This window comes from Thunnus maccoyii, chromosome 2 (genome assembly GCF_910596095.1).
Source record: "Thunnus maccoyii chromosome 2, fThuMac1.1, whole genome shotgun sequence".
Lineage (NCBI taxonomy): Eukaryota > Metazoa > Chordata > Actinopteri > Scombriformes > Scombridae > Thunnus > Thunnus maccoyii.
Window position 1 is genome coordinate 38,256,019 of NC_056534.1, and position 17,798 is coordinate 38,273,816.

Genomic DNA, 17,798 nt, shown 5'->3' on the forward strand with positions numbered 1-17,798 from the left:
ACAAAGTTGGTTTAAAGCTGTAATTACTGACACAAAATATCCGCTATGATCGCTGGTTATAATCACATAATCATCTTTGGTGCTCATGAGATCTACAACCCCTAACACCAGTAGAATTAGAGTTGTTCTTGCCAGTAGGGCTAAATCCAAAATAACATGTACAGTATACTCGACACCATGTACTTGTTTACACTGGTGTGTGTGTGTGTGTGTGTGTGTGTGTGTGTGTGTGTGTGCGTACCCGTCCCATTTCTCTCAGTTTGGTTAGCATGACAACTATGGTGGAGTTGTGTTCCCATAACATCCTCCAGTAGTCCTCTGTGGTCTCAGCCAGTGGGCCTTGGGTTGCTATGTAGGCCTTCTGCTGCCTACAAACACAAATACATTGATTTTTTTAACAAATGTGACATTCTCTGTAAAGGCCTAAAGAGCACATTAGAATATAAAAGATGTTCATTTCAGTTTTTTTCTGACCTGTATCCATCAATGAAGCTGGCGTTGATATAGTCAGATCCCTCCACTCCTCTGATTGGCTGCAGACACACACGAGTGGTCTCATAGGGCATGATATTCACCAGCCGGTTCTTGAACTTGTTGCACGGCAGGTTGGCACTCACGAACCGCGATGTGTGGGCCTTGGCACTGGCCAGACGCTGGAATAGGAAAGAAATCAATATTGTAGTTTAAGATACTAAGAAGTAGTGTTAGTGAGAGCAGCCAAAACACAATAAAAACAGAGGAGAGAAGGAAGGGGATGGATGGATTAAAGGAAGGAAGTTCAGACAGACTCAAGAACCTCATTCAAATGTATTTAGCACAAGGTTTGGTTTTCCTCTGGCATACTGGACAACAGGAATTAGAAAATCAGCTTGACACGGCAGGCCTGAGGAGATTTAGTCAGACATCTTCAATTGAATAAACAAAAGCGAGGCGATATAGGGGGACAAAGGCAGCGGTAGGGAACGGGAGAGGGAATATTATAAGATGAACGAGAGGAGGAAGAAGAAAATCAAGAGTTGGGGGCCAGGAAACCACAAGGCCCCACACTGTCTCAATGCACATATGTGAACCACAGTTGATCCTTCACTAATGAAAAAAAAAGGAAAAACCCTGGAACACACACGTTCATATGGATCCGTGCAGGCAGGCAGACAAGGGCACATGTTGTACACTCTCTCTCTCTCTCTCACACTTGACCATTGGCTGACATGGCTTAAAACGAAAGACAGAACAACAGAGAATAGGCAGAGGGAAACCGCAGACTTGAGAGGGAAACAATGGGGTCTCATGAACTGAGCCTGGGCTATCGGTGGCTACCGGAGCGCTGTGGGAGAAACAGCAGAACCTTATTTTCTTTCAGACAGACCAAGCTGGAAAATCCCACCCGAACCACAAGTTCACCAGTTCATTTGGGTACTCTGAGCCCTGTTTCCAGTGTCAACAATGGTAATTCTTTATGTCATTTGGTTTGAATTTGATTCGGTCTTATCAATAGAATCTGGCACACACACGAGACTTTTTATTACTTTGATACATGCCATTATTTTCACCATCTGTGCTTGGATAACATCATGCCCTGTTGGCAACCTCTTTGAACTCATCCAGTAAACGTACTGTGAAAGGAAACAAAAACAGAATATCTTAATAGGGTGTTGGATTACCCAAAGCTGCCAGAACAGCTTCTTTTCTCACACACATGGCTTAAACTTTCTGTGATTTTATTTGAGGGATGCAACGCCGCTCTGGCATGAGAAATTCCATCCTTTCGGTGTTTTGTTGACGAAGGTGGAAAGTGCTGTTTCAGATGGCACTCGAAAACGTAAGTGTAAGTGTTCGACCGAGATGAAATCTGGTGACTAGGACAACCCCGGCATATGTTTTACATCAACATAAGGCTGAGAAAACAGTTCAGTGAGTGCTCAGTTCATTGTCATTCTGGGGAGACCGCTGCCATTAGGACAGGAATGCCGGAGCACAGGATGAAGGAGATTGCTTAGAGTGGCTTTGTGTTTACTTTGCCCTCCGAGCGTCTGAGCAGACATAAACCATTCCAGGAAAAATTTAAGCCACCTGCTTTCAATATATACCTGTATGGGCAAACTGATTCTCTTTTCACCCAGCCAGGCCAGACAGGTCTGCAGAGGACTCGTCTGGCGAGATGTACACATCAGAGTAAACAAAATAAAAGCAGCTAGAATAAAATGAAAATAGCACGACTCAATAACACACTGAATCCCTTATGTACTCACTCTTGCTTGTGTTTTGATGTCTATGTTCGGTGTTCTAGCTTCGCTTGAAAACGCCCAAATGATCTTTCCACAAGATTTTATATTATGAACTGCAACTTCCTGGCCTACATTACTTTCTGTGTCTGCTCATAGAACTTCCACATCTACGGTGCTTTCTAAACCCCTCAGTAAAACTCTCTTACCTTGGATTCAAAAAGGTGCAATCCCATAATCCCCTTCAAATCCAACCATCCATCCTGACTATATGAAACTCTCAGAGGGGGGCTGAAACTGTAAAAAACTCTAACAGCCCTGGGAAAGATAGTCAGAGAATATCAAGGTTCCAGACTCATATATACGGTATATATATCTTCCTATGGACCAGAAACTGCTGTTTCCAAGCTCAAGAACAGACTTTGAACATTTAAAGTCAAAAGTAAAGTCTGAACAACAGTTTGTAAGGTAATTGAGAAACTCAATGTGCTGATATGAACTGTGTGATGCAGTCAAAGCTCCAGAACAGCTACTAAATGAACCTTGAGGTGAGATTGATGCGTCAGAAATATCTTTTGTTTGAGATGAGGTCCTCGACATCACACAGGTATTAAGACACAGAAAGGTGACCTGACTCTGTCTGACTATAGCTGCTGGTTTAGAAATCGTTCTCGAGAGCTTTCTTTCATTTCATTTCTTTCTTTCAATTTAAACAATAAGCTGAAACTATAAAGATCCATAAAGCTGAGCGGAGCTGCAGAGTCGGCTGATTATTCTCTTTAGGGTTCATCGATACGAGCAACACCTCTCATATTACACATTGACATTTGATACGTTGTTAGTATATAAAAAATATGGATTAAAGCTGCTTTAACAGAGTTAGAACTTCAAGACCTTTACATGCTGACAAAAGTTTTACAGCTCCAGCTTCAAGCCTCAGATGCTTTATATACCAAACACCACACCATATACTGTACTTTCTTTATGTGGTGCAGTAGCTAGAGAAACCATTATACTGATTTATTCCACTGAAGTGTCTGTGAACAGGCTCTGAATATCTACAGTTCCAACTTCAGGGATGCTATTTTGTAGCTGACCCTGAGGTCTGACCTCCTGTGTGAGGAGGGGCAAGAAAAATGTAACTCCCCAGAGCCCAGCGAAGTGTCACATTACTGTACTATCATTAATCCTTTTATGAACCATCATAAATCAGTCGGACCTAATTTTACAGCCTTCAGGGACACGGTGAGGAGTCCTCACCTTGAACTCCAGCTCCATGCCGGTGACATTCTCTCCAGGTTCAATCTGCGTCAGCCTTTGGATGTAGGAGTACAGGTTCCTGGCGGGGACCTCGGTGTTCCCGCAGGTCACGGCCTCCAGCAGCGCATCGTGGATGAAAATGTACTGGTCCTCCGTCTGGACCATGTAGTTCCTCTGGGAGCGCATCAGCGTGACATGGCCGTAGATGTCGATGGTCTTCTCGTGCTTGATTCGCTCCGTCATGGCGTCGATCACGATGAAGCAGCCTGTGCGGCCCACTCCAGCACTGAGCCGAAGGTAGGAGGGAGAAATGGTTAGCAGATGGTGAAGTGAATTTTCTCATATAACCTGGGGTATGAATTGTTGAAAATATCATTTTCCTGAGTGTCTGATGTGTCTTCGAACTTGGTCCAAATCTGGCACTGTTGCATATTGCAAAAGCTCTAACATACTGTGCCTAATCAACTAAGTATCACAAAGATGCCAGCCAGCAATATTTCCAACAAAGGATGTAAAAATTGACATCAGCGATGAGTCAGCATCACCGTCTCACTGGCATTAGGAAGATATCCTCTCCTATCGACACACAATCCTGAAATATAATACATTTAGCTGCCCACCCAAACACTTCACATTTTTGCTGTGCTAGTACCTAAATGGTGAAACACCCTGACCAAGCAAGTTCCTGCCAGTGAATAAAAACCTCTTTATATGGTTAAATTAATATCGGTGTGTATGTGTGTGTATGCAGGCTAGTGTGTGTGTGTGTGTTGTTGAGCTGGAATGGGATTGGGTCCATTGTTTGATACAGGGGATGGTTGATATGTTAAGGCACATTATGATGGAGTCTTGCCTGGATAATTAAATTTGACTGATAATCCTGTTAGATACTCCATCTGACTGCTACAGAAGATTAGGAAGAGCTCCTCTCCTGCCAACCTTTTCACCCCCTCCCACCCTCGTTGCTCTGCCTCTTTATCTTCTCTTTAAGTACCCTTCGAAACAACTGCTCACACCAGCCCCGGCACTCTCTCACTCTCACATTGGTAGGTTTTTTTTTTTTTTAGACTCCATTTTCTCTCCACCTTTCCTTTTCTTTAATTCATCATTTCCATTCAGCGTGTCCTGGATTTGACCTCACCTTCTCTCTCATTCTGCACATATCATCTCCTCTAACTCCTAGTCCCTCGCTAACTCTTTCTCTCAATCATTGTCTCAATCCTCTTTTCTTCCTTTCCCTCTCTTCCTCCACATCTATACCTCACTAATTCTTTGTCCCGAGAGCCTCTTATCCACGTTTCCCTCTGCTACCCTCTATCTTCTTCCCTCCCACCTCTTCTTCACTCCCTGGTAAGAGCAAATAGCAGCTTCATTCCAGCTTTGGAGCTCAAGACTGTGCCAAGACTGTAATGACAAGTTTCCAGAATCATCCACCAACCAATGCGTGAGCCTCCTGCTGCTCAGACAGCAGCTCATTTGAATATAAACTTATGAACCCAGATCTACCACCGGCTTAAACGATAAATAGTCAACAGTGAACGCTACTTATGGAAAACAGGGTCGGCACGGTGGCTGCTGTTGTTGTTAAACCTTAGAGATGATGGAGGTTGTTACGGGAGGAATGTGGCAGTCGAAGCCAGTGAGGATGGTTTGGGGTTTGCATAATGGAAGGTCAATCTAATTTCAGTTTTTCAGTTCAGGACCTGTGAATGATTTTATACAAGTGCTCTTGGACTCTTGTTGATTTTCACAGACTCTATGGCTTTTGAAAATGATGTAGCCAAGTAAAACCCAAAATAACACATAAGTGTTTCATGCTTGCACACACACGCACACACACACACCCACCCAAGGACCAAATATGTTTTCTTTCTGGTCAGAGACTACTGGATTGTCTTTCTTGGCGATTTTAAGAATAATTTTGGTCCAGTGAATTAAAGAACTGTCGAAGTTAAACCAACAGAGGACAAACACACACCTGCAATGGACGACCATGGGTCCTGCGTCAGGGGGGTTGCAGGCCTTGACCCTGCGCAGGAAGGCCAGGAAGGGGGTGGGATGTTCAGGCACCCCGTGGTCTGGCCAGGCCGTGAACTGGAAGTGACGAACCTCACGCTTCTCATTGGAACCGCTCTGGATGAGCAGACAGACAGAATGTTAAAGGATAAAGGTGGTGTTACTCTCTGGCACGTTTGTCCTACTGAAGATACAAATCATTTCAATCATCATTAAATCATAATATATAGTTTTCTAAAAGCTGTGGTTGCTGTCATTTTTAACAAATGATTCTCAAACAGGAGTAAATAGTGCACTGGTTGATGAACACACATGAACATTAGGTGCTCTAATGAGCTCTAATACAGCAGCAGGATGAGTGAAAATGAACTTCAGTGCTCATGTTCATGGTATGAAGTCTCATTGATGTGTGAAGACATATCAGGCTTCAGATACACATTAGTGGAATCAGTTCATTGTTCATTTTGGTCTTTTCATGAGATGTGTTGACAATAAGAAACATATAGAATCCTTTAAATGCACAACATCAATCCACAGCTGTTACATCAGTGTAATCAATCACTATGAATGTACAGTAGCTTCACTGAACCTGACAGGTGATCAATATTTGGTGAGACAATAATTGATCAAAATGCACTTTTTCAATTCTACAACTGATAATTCAAAGAAAAAAAAAGGCCATGATTGTGTGATGAACCACGTTAAATCTCACTGGAATCAATCAATCAATCAATAATGCACGAAAAAGTGAAAAAAAAGATCTGTGCTCATGTGGCTGTTTGTCATGATGGGTCACACATATGAGCAACTGCACAAGCATGTCCCAGCTGTGACATGGCCACAAGTGCAAATACACAAACTTGTATGCATAAATATTTAATCAGATCAATACACACACACATACATAAGTGCGAGACCCCATTACACTCCAGTGCACACGTCATGTTACCTTGTAAAGAGCGAAAGTCCTGACAGAGTAGGTGGCCAGCTCCACCGTGTCGAGCAGAGTGACCTGGATGAGGCCGTAGGTCTCCGTGCCCCTCGTCGGCCAGTACTGATCACACTTCACCTAAAAGGGAAGAAGTTTGTAGAGGTGAACACATTGTTGTGAAAGAAGGAGAAAAAGAGCGCTGACTTGGGTGCATGTGCACGTGTACAGAGGCAAAAAAAAGAAAAAGAAAAAGAAAAAGAAAAAGAAAAAGAAAAAGACCAGGGGAAAACTGTAGCTGATCAGTGAGAAAGTTTGCAAAATTCAGACAGTAATGCTCGGAAAAAATGTGCATATAGGGAGGATCCAGCATGTGAAAGAGGTTTTATTAAGTGTGTGAGGTGAAGAGTGACAGAGAGAGACGATGTGGGGGGGCAGAGGGTTCTGCTTTCTGAGGTTTGTGATCTTGCATAAGTTGATTCAAATACTAGAAAACTGTGTGGCATGAAATTGCCATAGGTTGGTGGGTAGGTTGGTGGGTTCTTACAAGGATCCAGCACAGAGCTGGAAAAGCCAAGTGATACCTAAAGTTCAACCCTCGCATATTTCACGCTGTACATCACCCTACCTCACAAATCCCTACAATACCAAATCCCTGCCTGCCTAACCACCAAAACACCTTGAATTCCCCTTTATCAGGCGGTCATATTTGTAGTTCTTCAGCTCAGCATCAGAGACCACAGAGGAGAGGAAAAAAATCCCAGAGGAGAGGGGAAAAAGGGGGGGGGGGGGCTTGGCAGAATCAGGCCAAACCAAACGTTATGTGCTGATCCCTCCAGTCCTCACATCAAAGACAGCAGGGAGCTCAGCTCAGCTCGCTCTGCATTCCACTGCTCCAGACTGGGGATTATACATTCTGGCCTGGGACGTTCAGACTGTAATTACAGCTTTTCAACTGTTGTTTTCCCACCAGACCTTGAGACACTGTGGGGACAGGAATGGTTGTCCACGTAGGGGGGCCAGATCACTGCCAAAGACTAAACAGGATGGCAGTACTGTACATGCTTTGTGTGAAGACCATATTACCCGCTGATATATGGGCTAACAGCATAACTGCGCCTTGTGTGGTTTGATTGGTGCTAAAAGGAAGGATGCTGGCAAGATTCCCACAGTGGGACCATCTGTGATCATCTGTGTTGTTAGTGCGTAAACACATAATGACATAATGTTCAGAGGTGTTAAATGACATTAAATCATTTTCTCCAACAAGCAGCCCACTACCCCCCCCCTCAAACAGTCGATTGGGAAGAAGTGGGCTGATAATAAAGTATACTCAGATTGAATGTTTAACTACATTACTGAATTTTGACAATTGAAATCTAAGCAGGCATTCAGAAAACATAGATTCATCATGTTTATGAGACAGTGAGGTAGTCCTTTATTTTTCATACTAGTCCTCATGATAATGTAGCCAGCTTGTAAAAAAACTGTTTTTTCTTTAATCCTGTAGTGTATAGCTACTGAAGAGAAAAAGAGAAAAACAGTTGTGGGTGTGATCATGCAAACTGTAGACACTAATGTGCTCTGTTTTTGAACTGCAGTGGTTAGAATAAAAAACAATTCAGACCGAGTTAACTATGAGTGCCTTGTGGTGAGTTGAAAACATTTCAGCATTCTCACTCAAAGCACTGGCACAGAAAAACAGGGGAAACAGCAGAAAAAAAGGCACTGAATAGAGAAAAAAGGGTAAGGAGAAAACCATGTGAGGTGAGGTTGCATTTGAAAAGGGATTAGCAAAGGAGAGAAAGAGAGGTCTTGCCTTAGAGAAGAAATAAGAGGGCATCTGAGGGTCAAACAGACACAACAGAGACAGTTGGAAAAAGTTGAAAAGGAAACAGAGTTTTAACACAAGGCACAGGTTAATAGGAAAAGAAGCACAGATGAGAGGAAAGGATCATTTTCTGAACAGGGCTCTGGACATAATTGGTTAGCACTTAATCGTGATTCATACCTCAAGCCATTCTTGTTCATTTTATTCTTACATGACATTCTCATTACATTGGATTTTTACTCAAGCGCGTATTCTGTTAACAACGGCGAAATGCCTCGGAGCAAAATGATTTTCTAATTCATTACCTATCCCAATTTAGCTGCTTGTAATTCCCTCAGGTTCTACTCTATTCTATTCTACTGTCTTCTATTCTGATCAACTACATGCCACCTTATGCTGTTCTGCATCCTGACCCTTATTTCCCTTATTGTGATCCCCTCACTTAGCCATGGCACCTTTAGCTTTATCATCATAATGATGATGGCTGCTTGTTACTTTATTCTAGAAACTATTTTTATACTACATGACGTCCTGTATCCTGGCTCTTCTGTCCTCTCATAATCCTAAAATATCCTAAATATCCTAAAAAATGAACGTCCTGCTCTGCCCTTGTCAGTCCTCTATCTCTCTTCACTGTTGTGAAAACCAAACATACCCAAACATATTCTACCCTCTCACAGCCTACTCACCTCTAGCCTAACGTCTTTCATTTAAACCTCATCCCTCTAAAGGACTTTTCACAGCTTCTGCATGCTCCTCTCTGTGCGGACGGCTGAGGTGCGCTGAGCGGAACAGGGGAGCGCCGAAAGCTAACGTTTGTTGAACTGTGACCCAAACTGCACTGACCATTGTGGGCGCAACCCTAAACTATACTCAAACTGAATGTTTAACTACATCATATTATACTTGCCCGTTCCCAAAGTGACCTATCCCATCCTACTGCGTCCTCTTCTGTCTGATTGTACTTTATTCCATCCTCTTTTTTCCCTTCTCTTCTGTTGGTCAGTTTAGGACTGTGCTATCATGTCTATCCCAAACTCCGATTGTTATTCCCTCCCCTCTCTCTTACCCGTGACTTCTCTTCCAGCTTGGTCATCATGATGATGTTGGCTGTATGCTGCTCCCAGACCATCCTCCAGAAGTCCCCGAAGGTCTCAGGGAGGGAGCCCTGAGTGGCGATATAGGCATTCTGACGGCGGTAGCCATCGATATAGTTAGCGTTGATGTAGTCACTGCCGGGGACACCTGCATAATAAGGACAGAGGAGACGTTATGGAGGGTGGAGGAGGAGAATGAATAGTGAAGAGTTGTAGTGGTGGAGACAGGGAGGGACAAACAGATGGGAACAGATGGATGAACAGATTGATGCCACTGATGCTGAAATACTCTGCATTCTTTCATGTTTGTCCACTGCATCATGTGTATGATGAATGGCATTAGGGCTGCACGTCTCTGCACTCATCACACAGTAACATTTTACGGTGTAATTTTCTTTGCAGATGAACCCGATTCTTATTCTGATTCACTGTGAAATAATCTATATGGATTATTTAAAGTCTGCTGCCATGAAAGCAGTTTTATGTCCCAGTAATAAAGGGTGTGGATCATCTGAGGTCATAGCAGGGAGATTAATGTTTTCACAGGACCCAGCGTCCTTTGGTGTTGGATTGTTCAGCCGTCTTGTTTTATAATACATGCTAAGACGATCATGTGCCTAATCTGAGTATACTCTGGATGTGTCGCTTTGAATGGCAATATGACTGTAAGGCCGCCTCTGTGTAAGACTCGGCTGACACTGCTTGTCCTGGAAGGGATTGTGTGTATGTGTGTGTGTGTATGTGTGTGTGCGTGATGTGAGAGACCGTCTGTGTGTGTTTGATTTAGGATCAGTCCTGCTCATCTGGGGCCTAATACCATAATCCCAAAAATCACTGAGTCACAGCTCAAACATGCACACATACACCAAAGCACCAAAGTACACACACACAGACACACACACAAACATGCACGCCTACATTCAGTCGTGACCCGATTCTGCCGAAGTGGGACACAAAACTCCTTTCGAGTCTTCTGATAGCAGTTTACGTTTACAGTAAAAAAGACAGAAGTCAACGAGCAAACCGGAGAATCCTGAGAGGAAGAAACTCCTGCAGCTGATTCTCCTCTAGCAGCTTATTTTACGAGCACGGCTACGACTCGGTCTTGTACAGTCGTAAAACCCCAAGCCACTATCGCACACACACACGCACCACAGACACACACACAAACACATTGAAATGACAGCGGAGTAAGGGGTGTTTATACAACTTATTTTAAATGGGATGGGGACTGACGGTAAGAAGAGCTTCTAACATATGTTTATCAAGCTCATTCTTTCAAAGACAGCTTGGCTAAATGCTTTGATGTGCTACAACTTTATTGCAGGGGACGACAGCAGAAGCATTGTGCAGATAAAACAAACACACTCACTTCTAGTCACTTGGTGGCTACACTGGCTTGGCAGGGAGTGTGTGTCTGTGTGGGAGCAGAAGTGCATATCTGTAACTGTGCACATCCAGTGCATGTGCTTTAAATCTATAGTAGAGTATATGTGTGTGTGTGTGTGTGTGTGTGTGTTTGGAAATGCTCAAGTGTATATGTGTTTTCTAAGCTGAAAGAAAGACAGACAGCCAGGGCTCCAGGACAGGCGGGGGTGGAAGGGCTGCTCACACATGCTCTGCCCAGATAAGGCTCATCTGTTTGGGCTTGGCCTCCCACTGCCTCCCTCTCTGCACATTGGAGCTGCCAGTTTCTCTGCCTCAGGTCTTTCCCGGCTGAGGTGGGTGAGTGTGCTTCAAAATGCACACTGAGAACAGGGCTCAGACTATTTTTTTTTCTTCTCATTATAGATCCTTCAAAGAGACCAAATTCCGTAAAATGGACATCATAAAAATATATCAGCAAATAGGCTGTATGTAAAGTGTGAACCTAATTTATCTTCACACACTGTGAAATGGTCAAGTGAGAGACCATATCAATTGCATGATGTGGTGCCAAATAGGCAGCTCTATCTGATGCAAGCATCACGCTTTGTATGTGTTGCTTGAGAACTGGCGATGAAATGCATCTTCGGATCATTATTATCCCATCCTTCCACACACACAGATACAAAACACGCCTCAAACACACATGTACAGTATGTACATCCATACTAGTGACGACTCTCATTGACATAATGATCATCACAACTACGTGCCCAATCTCAGCCCCCCTGAAAACAAGCAGTAATTACCAAAGCTTGAGGCTGAAGCCAATGTGAAATGACCTTAAACTGCAATGTCACCGATGGCCGCTTGATGCTGGCTCCAAAAAATCCCTGTTTCCAATAGACTCCCATTCAAGAAGCACCAACTGCTCTCTAGAAATACTAAGTATATATATATATATAGTACTCAGTAATGTCTTTCAACGAGTCAGTCGCTGAGCTCAGGCCCTCTAATAGGTGTGCTGGTGAACATTTTGGAAATTATTGCTCCGTTATTAAGATTTGAAGGCTTTGATGTCCGCCGTGTGGACGTTGATTGACAGCTGTGATTGACAGCTGTGATTGACAGCTGTGATTGACAGCTGTGATTGATAGCTGTGATTGACAGCTGGTTCACCTGCTGCAATATTTCGGTAAGTTTAACGTTACTTGATTATGATACCTGCCCTGTTAGCACAATTTAGCGAATGTAGCTAACGCTAGTTCAAGTGTTCCCAGGAGGCCGGGCGTGTTTTCAGAGCACTGGCTCCAAATGGAAAGGATGGCGCTGAAAATAAGCAGCAACTCTGGGCTTCAAACCGGCTCCAATGTAAACCAACGGATGATGTCACACCTCGCTACGTCCATCTTTATATAGAGTCGATGCCTGAAAGTCATAAACCTAAAACAGCCTTTTGGAGAAGTGAGGAAGAGACCAAAATGCCCTCATTCCCTAAAAATGGCCTCACACACACACACACACGCACACACACACACACACACACACACACACACACACACACACACACACACACTGGCAGCTTGTCTTACCCTCAATACTGGAGAGTATAACCCTGGAGTGATCATAGGCAATGACGTTAGCGTAGCGGTTCTTTGGTTTGTTGACCTCCAAGTTGGAGTTCTCCCATGTGAACTGCTGACCGGGGTCGACAGACTGAGGACACAGAAGTCAACGACAGAGTAAACAACAAACAACAACAGAAAATGATTAATGTACACAGACTCGCCATATTATCCACTTAATCAATGAAGGGTGTTTTGGACAGTGTTTACATGCTGATTTTATTTTCCAAAAAGATTTTAGTTTAAATGTTTTGGTTTAAAAATGTAGATTATTGGTTTTCAAACGGTCATTCTTTCATATGGTGTCCCAGTGATATTATATTTTGACGTGTATGATGGGCCAATGACAGTAAGACATGACTTACTGCTGCTTTACTTAATATTCCATCTGATTATTTAACAATATCATACAGAAAATATAAGCATTGCCACTTCAAAATGAGTATTGGCATGGATATTGTTATGTCCCAGAATGTGCCTCAAAATGCTGAAATTGGCATCTGGAGGGGCAAGAATTGGACGGCTTCATGAATTTGAGCTTGCAAGCATTGTCCAGCATTGCTGAAGCAAAACCACACCATTATAATCCAAGTACAAATTGGAAATTAACAAGGTATTATTGAACTTGGACAGGAACAGAGGCAAATACTATATCCCATTTCAAGAAACAATAACGATGTAGGGACTTTCCCACTTTCAAATGAAAAACTAGCTACCAGAGAAAGATGATACAAGCGCAATAAATTCCTCTGGGAGAGAAAGGATGGTTGTGTTAGACCAACACATTAAGTTCCTGGAGGGTAATTACAGTGTAACCATTGCTGTTAGCTGGGAGAGGCAGACATGAGGTCATTATGGGGCTGTCAATGGAGAGGGACGAAGAGGAGAGAGCCAGAGCAATTTAGCAATTCTGAATATTTTACGACACATAATTATGGTTTGGTTGGGGGGAAAAAATGGACAGGAGTGGTACTGGATGAATATATGTGTGTGCATGCGCATGTGTGTGCGTGAGAGACTGCTTTCTGCGCACTGCCCAACATCATGTGTGTCTGATTATTACACCGCAATCATTTCTGGCCTCTCTCTCTCTCTCCCTCAATCCCTCCTCCATCCATCTCTCTCGTTCCCTCGTTAAGGGTTCAGTACCGAACAAAGCACACAGTCATGCAGAGAGAATGTGAGGCTCAACAGAGTGGTTCCAACTCACACCACAATTACATACGGCTTCTCCCTCACTGTCTCTTCCACCCTCCTTTATCCTCTCTACCATTGCTTTTCTCCCTCAAACATCATTGCTCTGTTTTTCTACTCTTTTCATAATGTGTCCTTGTCTTCCTCTGTATACGTATCTCTGTCACACGCAATTTGTCTCTCTCTTGTGGTAGCCAATTAGAGCTTTATGTCTCCTTCTTCACCCAGAGGCCGTCGGTCTAAACAGATTTTTTTTATGAGTAAAAGAAAACATTTTGACTCCTTTAATAGCTCTCTGTGGAGCTCATTGTAATGCTAGAGCTACACAGACAGCATGTTGGGAAATATTTAGTTCGGGCAAATTGTTATCTCCAAGCAGTTGCCTTTTTTTTTTGTTCCACATTAACTGTGCTGCAAGTTGAAGGAAACTAATCAAGAAGCGTCTTTTTTTTTTTTTTTTTTTTGCAGAGAACACTTGCTTTCTGTATCTCTTGGTGAGTCTGCAGTCTCTTTATGTCTATCTCTGTTTCTCCACCAGAGCGTAGAAATTAGGGCTTGATAACCATCTGGCTGTAAGCAAACTCTCTTTGAGCTTGCAATTTCAATTTCCCTCTTATATTTGTATAGATGATAACATGACAGTAGAAAGAGGAAAATATGCTTTATCTTGTATCGTTCTATGAAGACGAATCAAAATGTAACTTGACTGTAGACGATGTGAGGCGCAATCTACAGAGCTTGTCATTGAAACCGAGCAAAAAAAAAAAAAAAAGACGAGTCAACGATAAACATGTGTGAGACTGTATCAAAACCAGATTAATTTCTCAAGTTAAAGATTTTCAGGGACAGATAATCAGCATTCCTACCTCGTACTCTTGAGAGAACTTGAGATTGTCGTTCGCCTTGAGGCGCTCAATGTGATCTGCCAGCTCGGAGATGGGGACGGGCGGGTGACTCGCCATGCCTGCCGAGCACAGAAATAGAAAAAGAGGCCGTTTCGATACGTATACGATTAAAGTCTTTTGGAGGAAAATGTTAAGAGTTAGGATTCTCAGAGGAGGTGTTGTTTAGTGTTCTGTCCATGGTCAGCGGAGGAAGCAAATGGAAGTGTTTTTTTTGTTAAGTGACCATTTTCTCTCCAGGCAGACGGAAAGAACAATGTGCGTGTTCTGAAAGTTACTGAGGCACAATAACATGTCCTCAGAGTATATGCACACTGCTGGTGAAGATAAAAAAAGACTATGACACAGGCGGTTAAAAATTTAGCATGAAAAAAAAAAAATTTAGATTTTTTAAAGAAGTGTTCCAGAGGCATTTTGATGAAATGTTGTCAATTCAAGCAGCTTCATCCTACGTGGAATGGAAGGTTAGTGAGCATGAAAATGGAAAAGAAAGATGAGAAGAAAGAAAAAGAATGAGAGCAGAAAGAGAAGAAGATCTACGGCAGACTGAGACCGACTAACTTGACAGACGGCGATAACCGCGGTACACTGATACACGGTAGGCTGTAAAGGAAACAACAACGAGGTTAATCTTATCAATACAAACACAGCTAATACTAATAGGAAATCATCCGCCCGACTACACATGGTGTGTGTGTGTGTGTGTGTGTGTGTGTGTGTGAGTGTTCAGTGTGTCCAGCGTACCTGGAGTCTGGAAGTTGATTCTGCGTAGCTCCACGGGATCAGTGGGATGGTGTGACGACATGGCTTTGCTGCAGGGAAAACTGCCCTTCCTGCCCTCTGCTTCAGCCCTTTTCCTGGCACAACACACCAGCACACACCGATTAAATACACCTCAACCTGGCGTACCAATCGCTGCATGGAAAAAAAAAAGCTAAATCCAGACTAATGCGAGTGTTAAATTTCCGAGAAAATCCACATGAAATCGCTCCTTGGGCATTTACAGGCATAGTTGTAATTCCCTGAAAATTTTTGTTTTAAATTCTGCCAGAGCTTTTGGTTGACTGCTGATTTAATATTGCAGCTTTTTACATGTTAATGACTGGCTCATTGTCTGAATGGTGGTGGGTGTCTGCTCACAGGAGTTCAAAGTGACATATATTCTCAGATTTTCAATGCCTTTTGACTTTTTTTGTTCCCTACTCTGAATATTTACATTCTTCTTTTGTGCCCACGTCTTTATCCAGTAAATTGGATAAACTGAACAACTTTCAGTGCTCAATTGATCCAGTACTCTGTAGGTTACCCTGCAATCATCAAATAAACATCAGAGCATCCTAAGTCTAATGGGATCTATTATCTAACGCATTATTGGTAAAGGCTTTTCAAAGAAAATGCCCCTGCAGGACAGAGGAGATGGTAATAGGTAGAGATTGTTTACCTGTCAGGTTTGCTGGATCCAGACAGAGAGAAGAGCAGATAAAGGGACAGACAAGGATGAATAACATTAGTGTCCAATAAAAAAAACATCAGGGACTTAAGCAATGCTGAATTCATCATTCTGTTTCCTCTTTCTGGGACATTTATTACTATGTTAGATGTGTAAAACAGCACCTCCTGTAGGCACAAAGATAAACGGCGACTGTAGAGCAAAACGACAAAAACGAATCCCCTGTTTTCTCACAAGACCATGTGACATCTACCACAAAATAACATACTGGGAAAATGCCACCAAATGCTCCCCGAACTACAAGAAGGACATTAATGGCTGAAGATGACCACAGGTTACTCTCCAGGGTTTATGAACTTGAGATTATTACCATCACGGTTAATAATTTTGCGACGCCACATCAGTCACAGCACTTATTCATGTGCATTAACACAGCTCTAGCCAGGAGACCAGATGATTATCATGAATAATGTTAATTTGTGATAATGTTATCTAAGCCTCCATCCGTTGTGTTAGCTAAGTTTTCTCCCTGTACATAGATTTACAAACAGATTACAGAGAACACACATTTCAATTTCTGTGAGAAGTTGTGAGCTAAACTCAGCCGTGATTAAGATAACAGACGAACAGATTGGGATGTTAATTGTCTCCCCTAAAGCAGTGCAGAAGAGCAATAAATATAACTTAATGTTAGTTTCGTGTATGCTCCAATAAATAATGGAGACACATAATGAACCAACTGGGCTTTTACTAAAACTCAGCTGCGCTCTGAGTAAAAGACAAAAGCTTTTGGATTTAGTAACAAGTTTAGATGTAATTATATAATAGTCCAGATTGCTAATACAATGAATTATAAATTGTGTTTACCTATCTGAGAGATGAATGACTAACTCATCTAAAGCAGCACCGACATGTTTTTTATGATCTTGCTCTATCAAAGCTGATTTTTCTTTTCTCATATTCATAAAAACTCAGAATCTTTCACCCCTCCTCTTCCTCTTTCTGCCTACCTTTCTTAAAAACGTTCATTGTGCTGTCCTTACCTCTTGAAGAGGAGAATGGCAATCACAATGCAGACGATGAAGATGACAGCCAGCACAGGCCCGACCACCCACAGCAGCCCCTCCTCCTCGTCAACGATTGGCTGAGGATCCACATCCGATGAGGTCACGGGGTCAGAATAAGGGCTGGTGGCGAACATGGTCTGGAGGAAAACATTTTTTCGTTACACATTCTCACTCAGACACAAAAAACTGCTTTTTGGATGGTTTGTGTGTTTTTACTCACATTCTCAGAGAGGTCGAGCAGCGCCAGCACAAAGAACACGTATTCCTGTCCGTTCTGGAGCGGACGGTTGCGGAAGTCTCCGTAGTTCCGCCCGTCGCCGAGCGTGAACTCCAGGGGGAGGGTTTTAAAGTGAGCGGTCACATAAGCCCTGGGATCTGATTGGCCAGCCTGTCTGCGGATGCGAAGGGCGCGACTGACGCTGGTCCGGTTGATCTCTTTCAGGAGCTGAAATGGAAGAAAATGGAGGAAGGATGGACGGAGATAAACACGGAGGACAGAGTAAAAGAAATTCCAAACGAAGGTAGCACAGAGTTTGACAGAAAAGGATGAAAAAGGATAAAAAAAAGGGAAGAACAGGCAACAATTATTTATAATGTTCAGCAGTTCAAACGTGTAACATCAAAGGCCCAAAGTCAAAGTCTTCATCATCAACTGAATTGCTGCCACATTTATCCACTGAGACAGCGGGCACCATAAAAACTCAATTGAAACTAATCTCATACACATGAATGTGCCTTCAGAACAGTGTAATGAGGTGATGAAGTCTTTAGGAAAAGGCAGAAAGTGGAATTATGGGAAATGACAGTTGAAAGTATTCTTCAGATAGAGGATGGGCCACGT

At 42.8% G+C, this 17,798-nt stretch overlaps 1 protein-coding gene across 10 annotated transcripts in view; it reads right to left on the reverse strand.

The window, feature by feature from the left end:
- ptprdb (protein tyrosine phosphatase receptor type Db) overlaps positions 1 to 17,798 on the reverse strand; it is a 151,350-nt gene that overhangs the window by 5,843 nt on the left and 127,709 nt on the right. For 8 of the 10 annotated variants that reach the window (XM_042429249.1, XM_042429186.1, XM_042429204.1 and 5 more), the window contains 12 exons: positions 17,178 to 17,402; positions 16,934 to 17,094; positions 15,882 to 15,893; positions 15,185 to 15,297; positions 14,405 to 14,502; positions 12,312 to 12,435; positions 9,327 to 9,502; positions 6,448 to 6,567; positions 5,461 to 5,615; positions 3,483 to 3,768; positions 475 to 653; positions 242 to 368 (listed from right to left, as the gene is read on the reverse strand). In XM_042429249.1, coding sequence (XP_042285183.1) covers positions 242 to 368; positions 475 to 653; positions 3,483 to 3,768; positions 5,461 to 5,615; positions 6,448 to 6,567; positions 9,327 to 9,502; positions 12,312 to 12,435; positions 14,405 to 14,502; positions 15,185 to 15,297; positions 15,882 to 15,893; positions 16,934 to 17,094; positions 17,178 to 17,402 — 1,776 coding nt within the window. The remainder of the gene's footprint in view (positions 1 to 241; positions 369 to 474; positions 654 to 3,482; positions 3,769 to 5,460; positions 5,616 to 6,447; positions 6,568 to 9,326; positions 9,503 to 12,311; positions 12,436 to 14,404; positions 14,503 to 15,184; positions 15,298 to 15,881; positions 15,894 to 16,933; positions 17,095 to 17,177; positions 17,403 to 17,798) is intronic. The other 2 variants (XM_042429240.1, XM_042429213.1) reach the window with 1 other exon arrangement.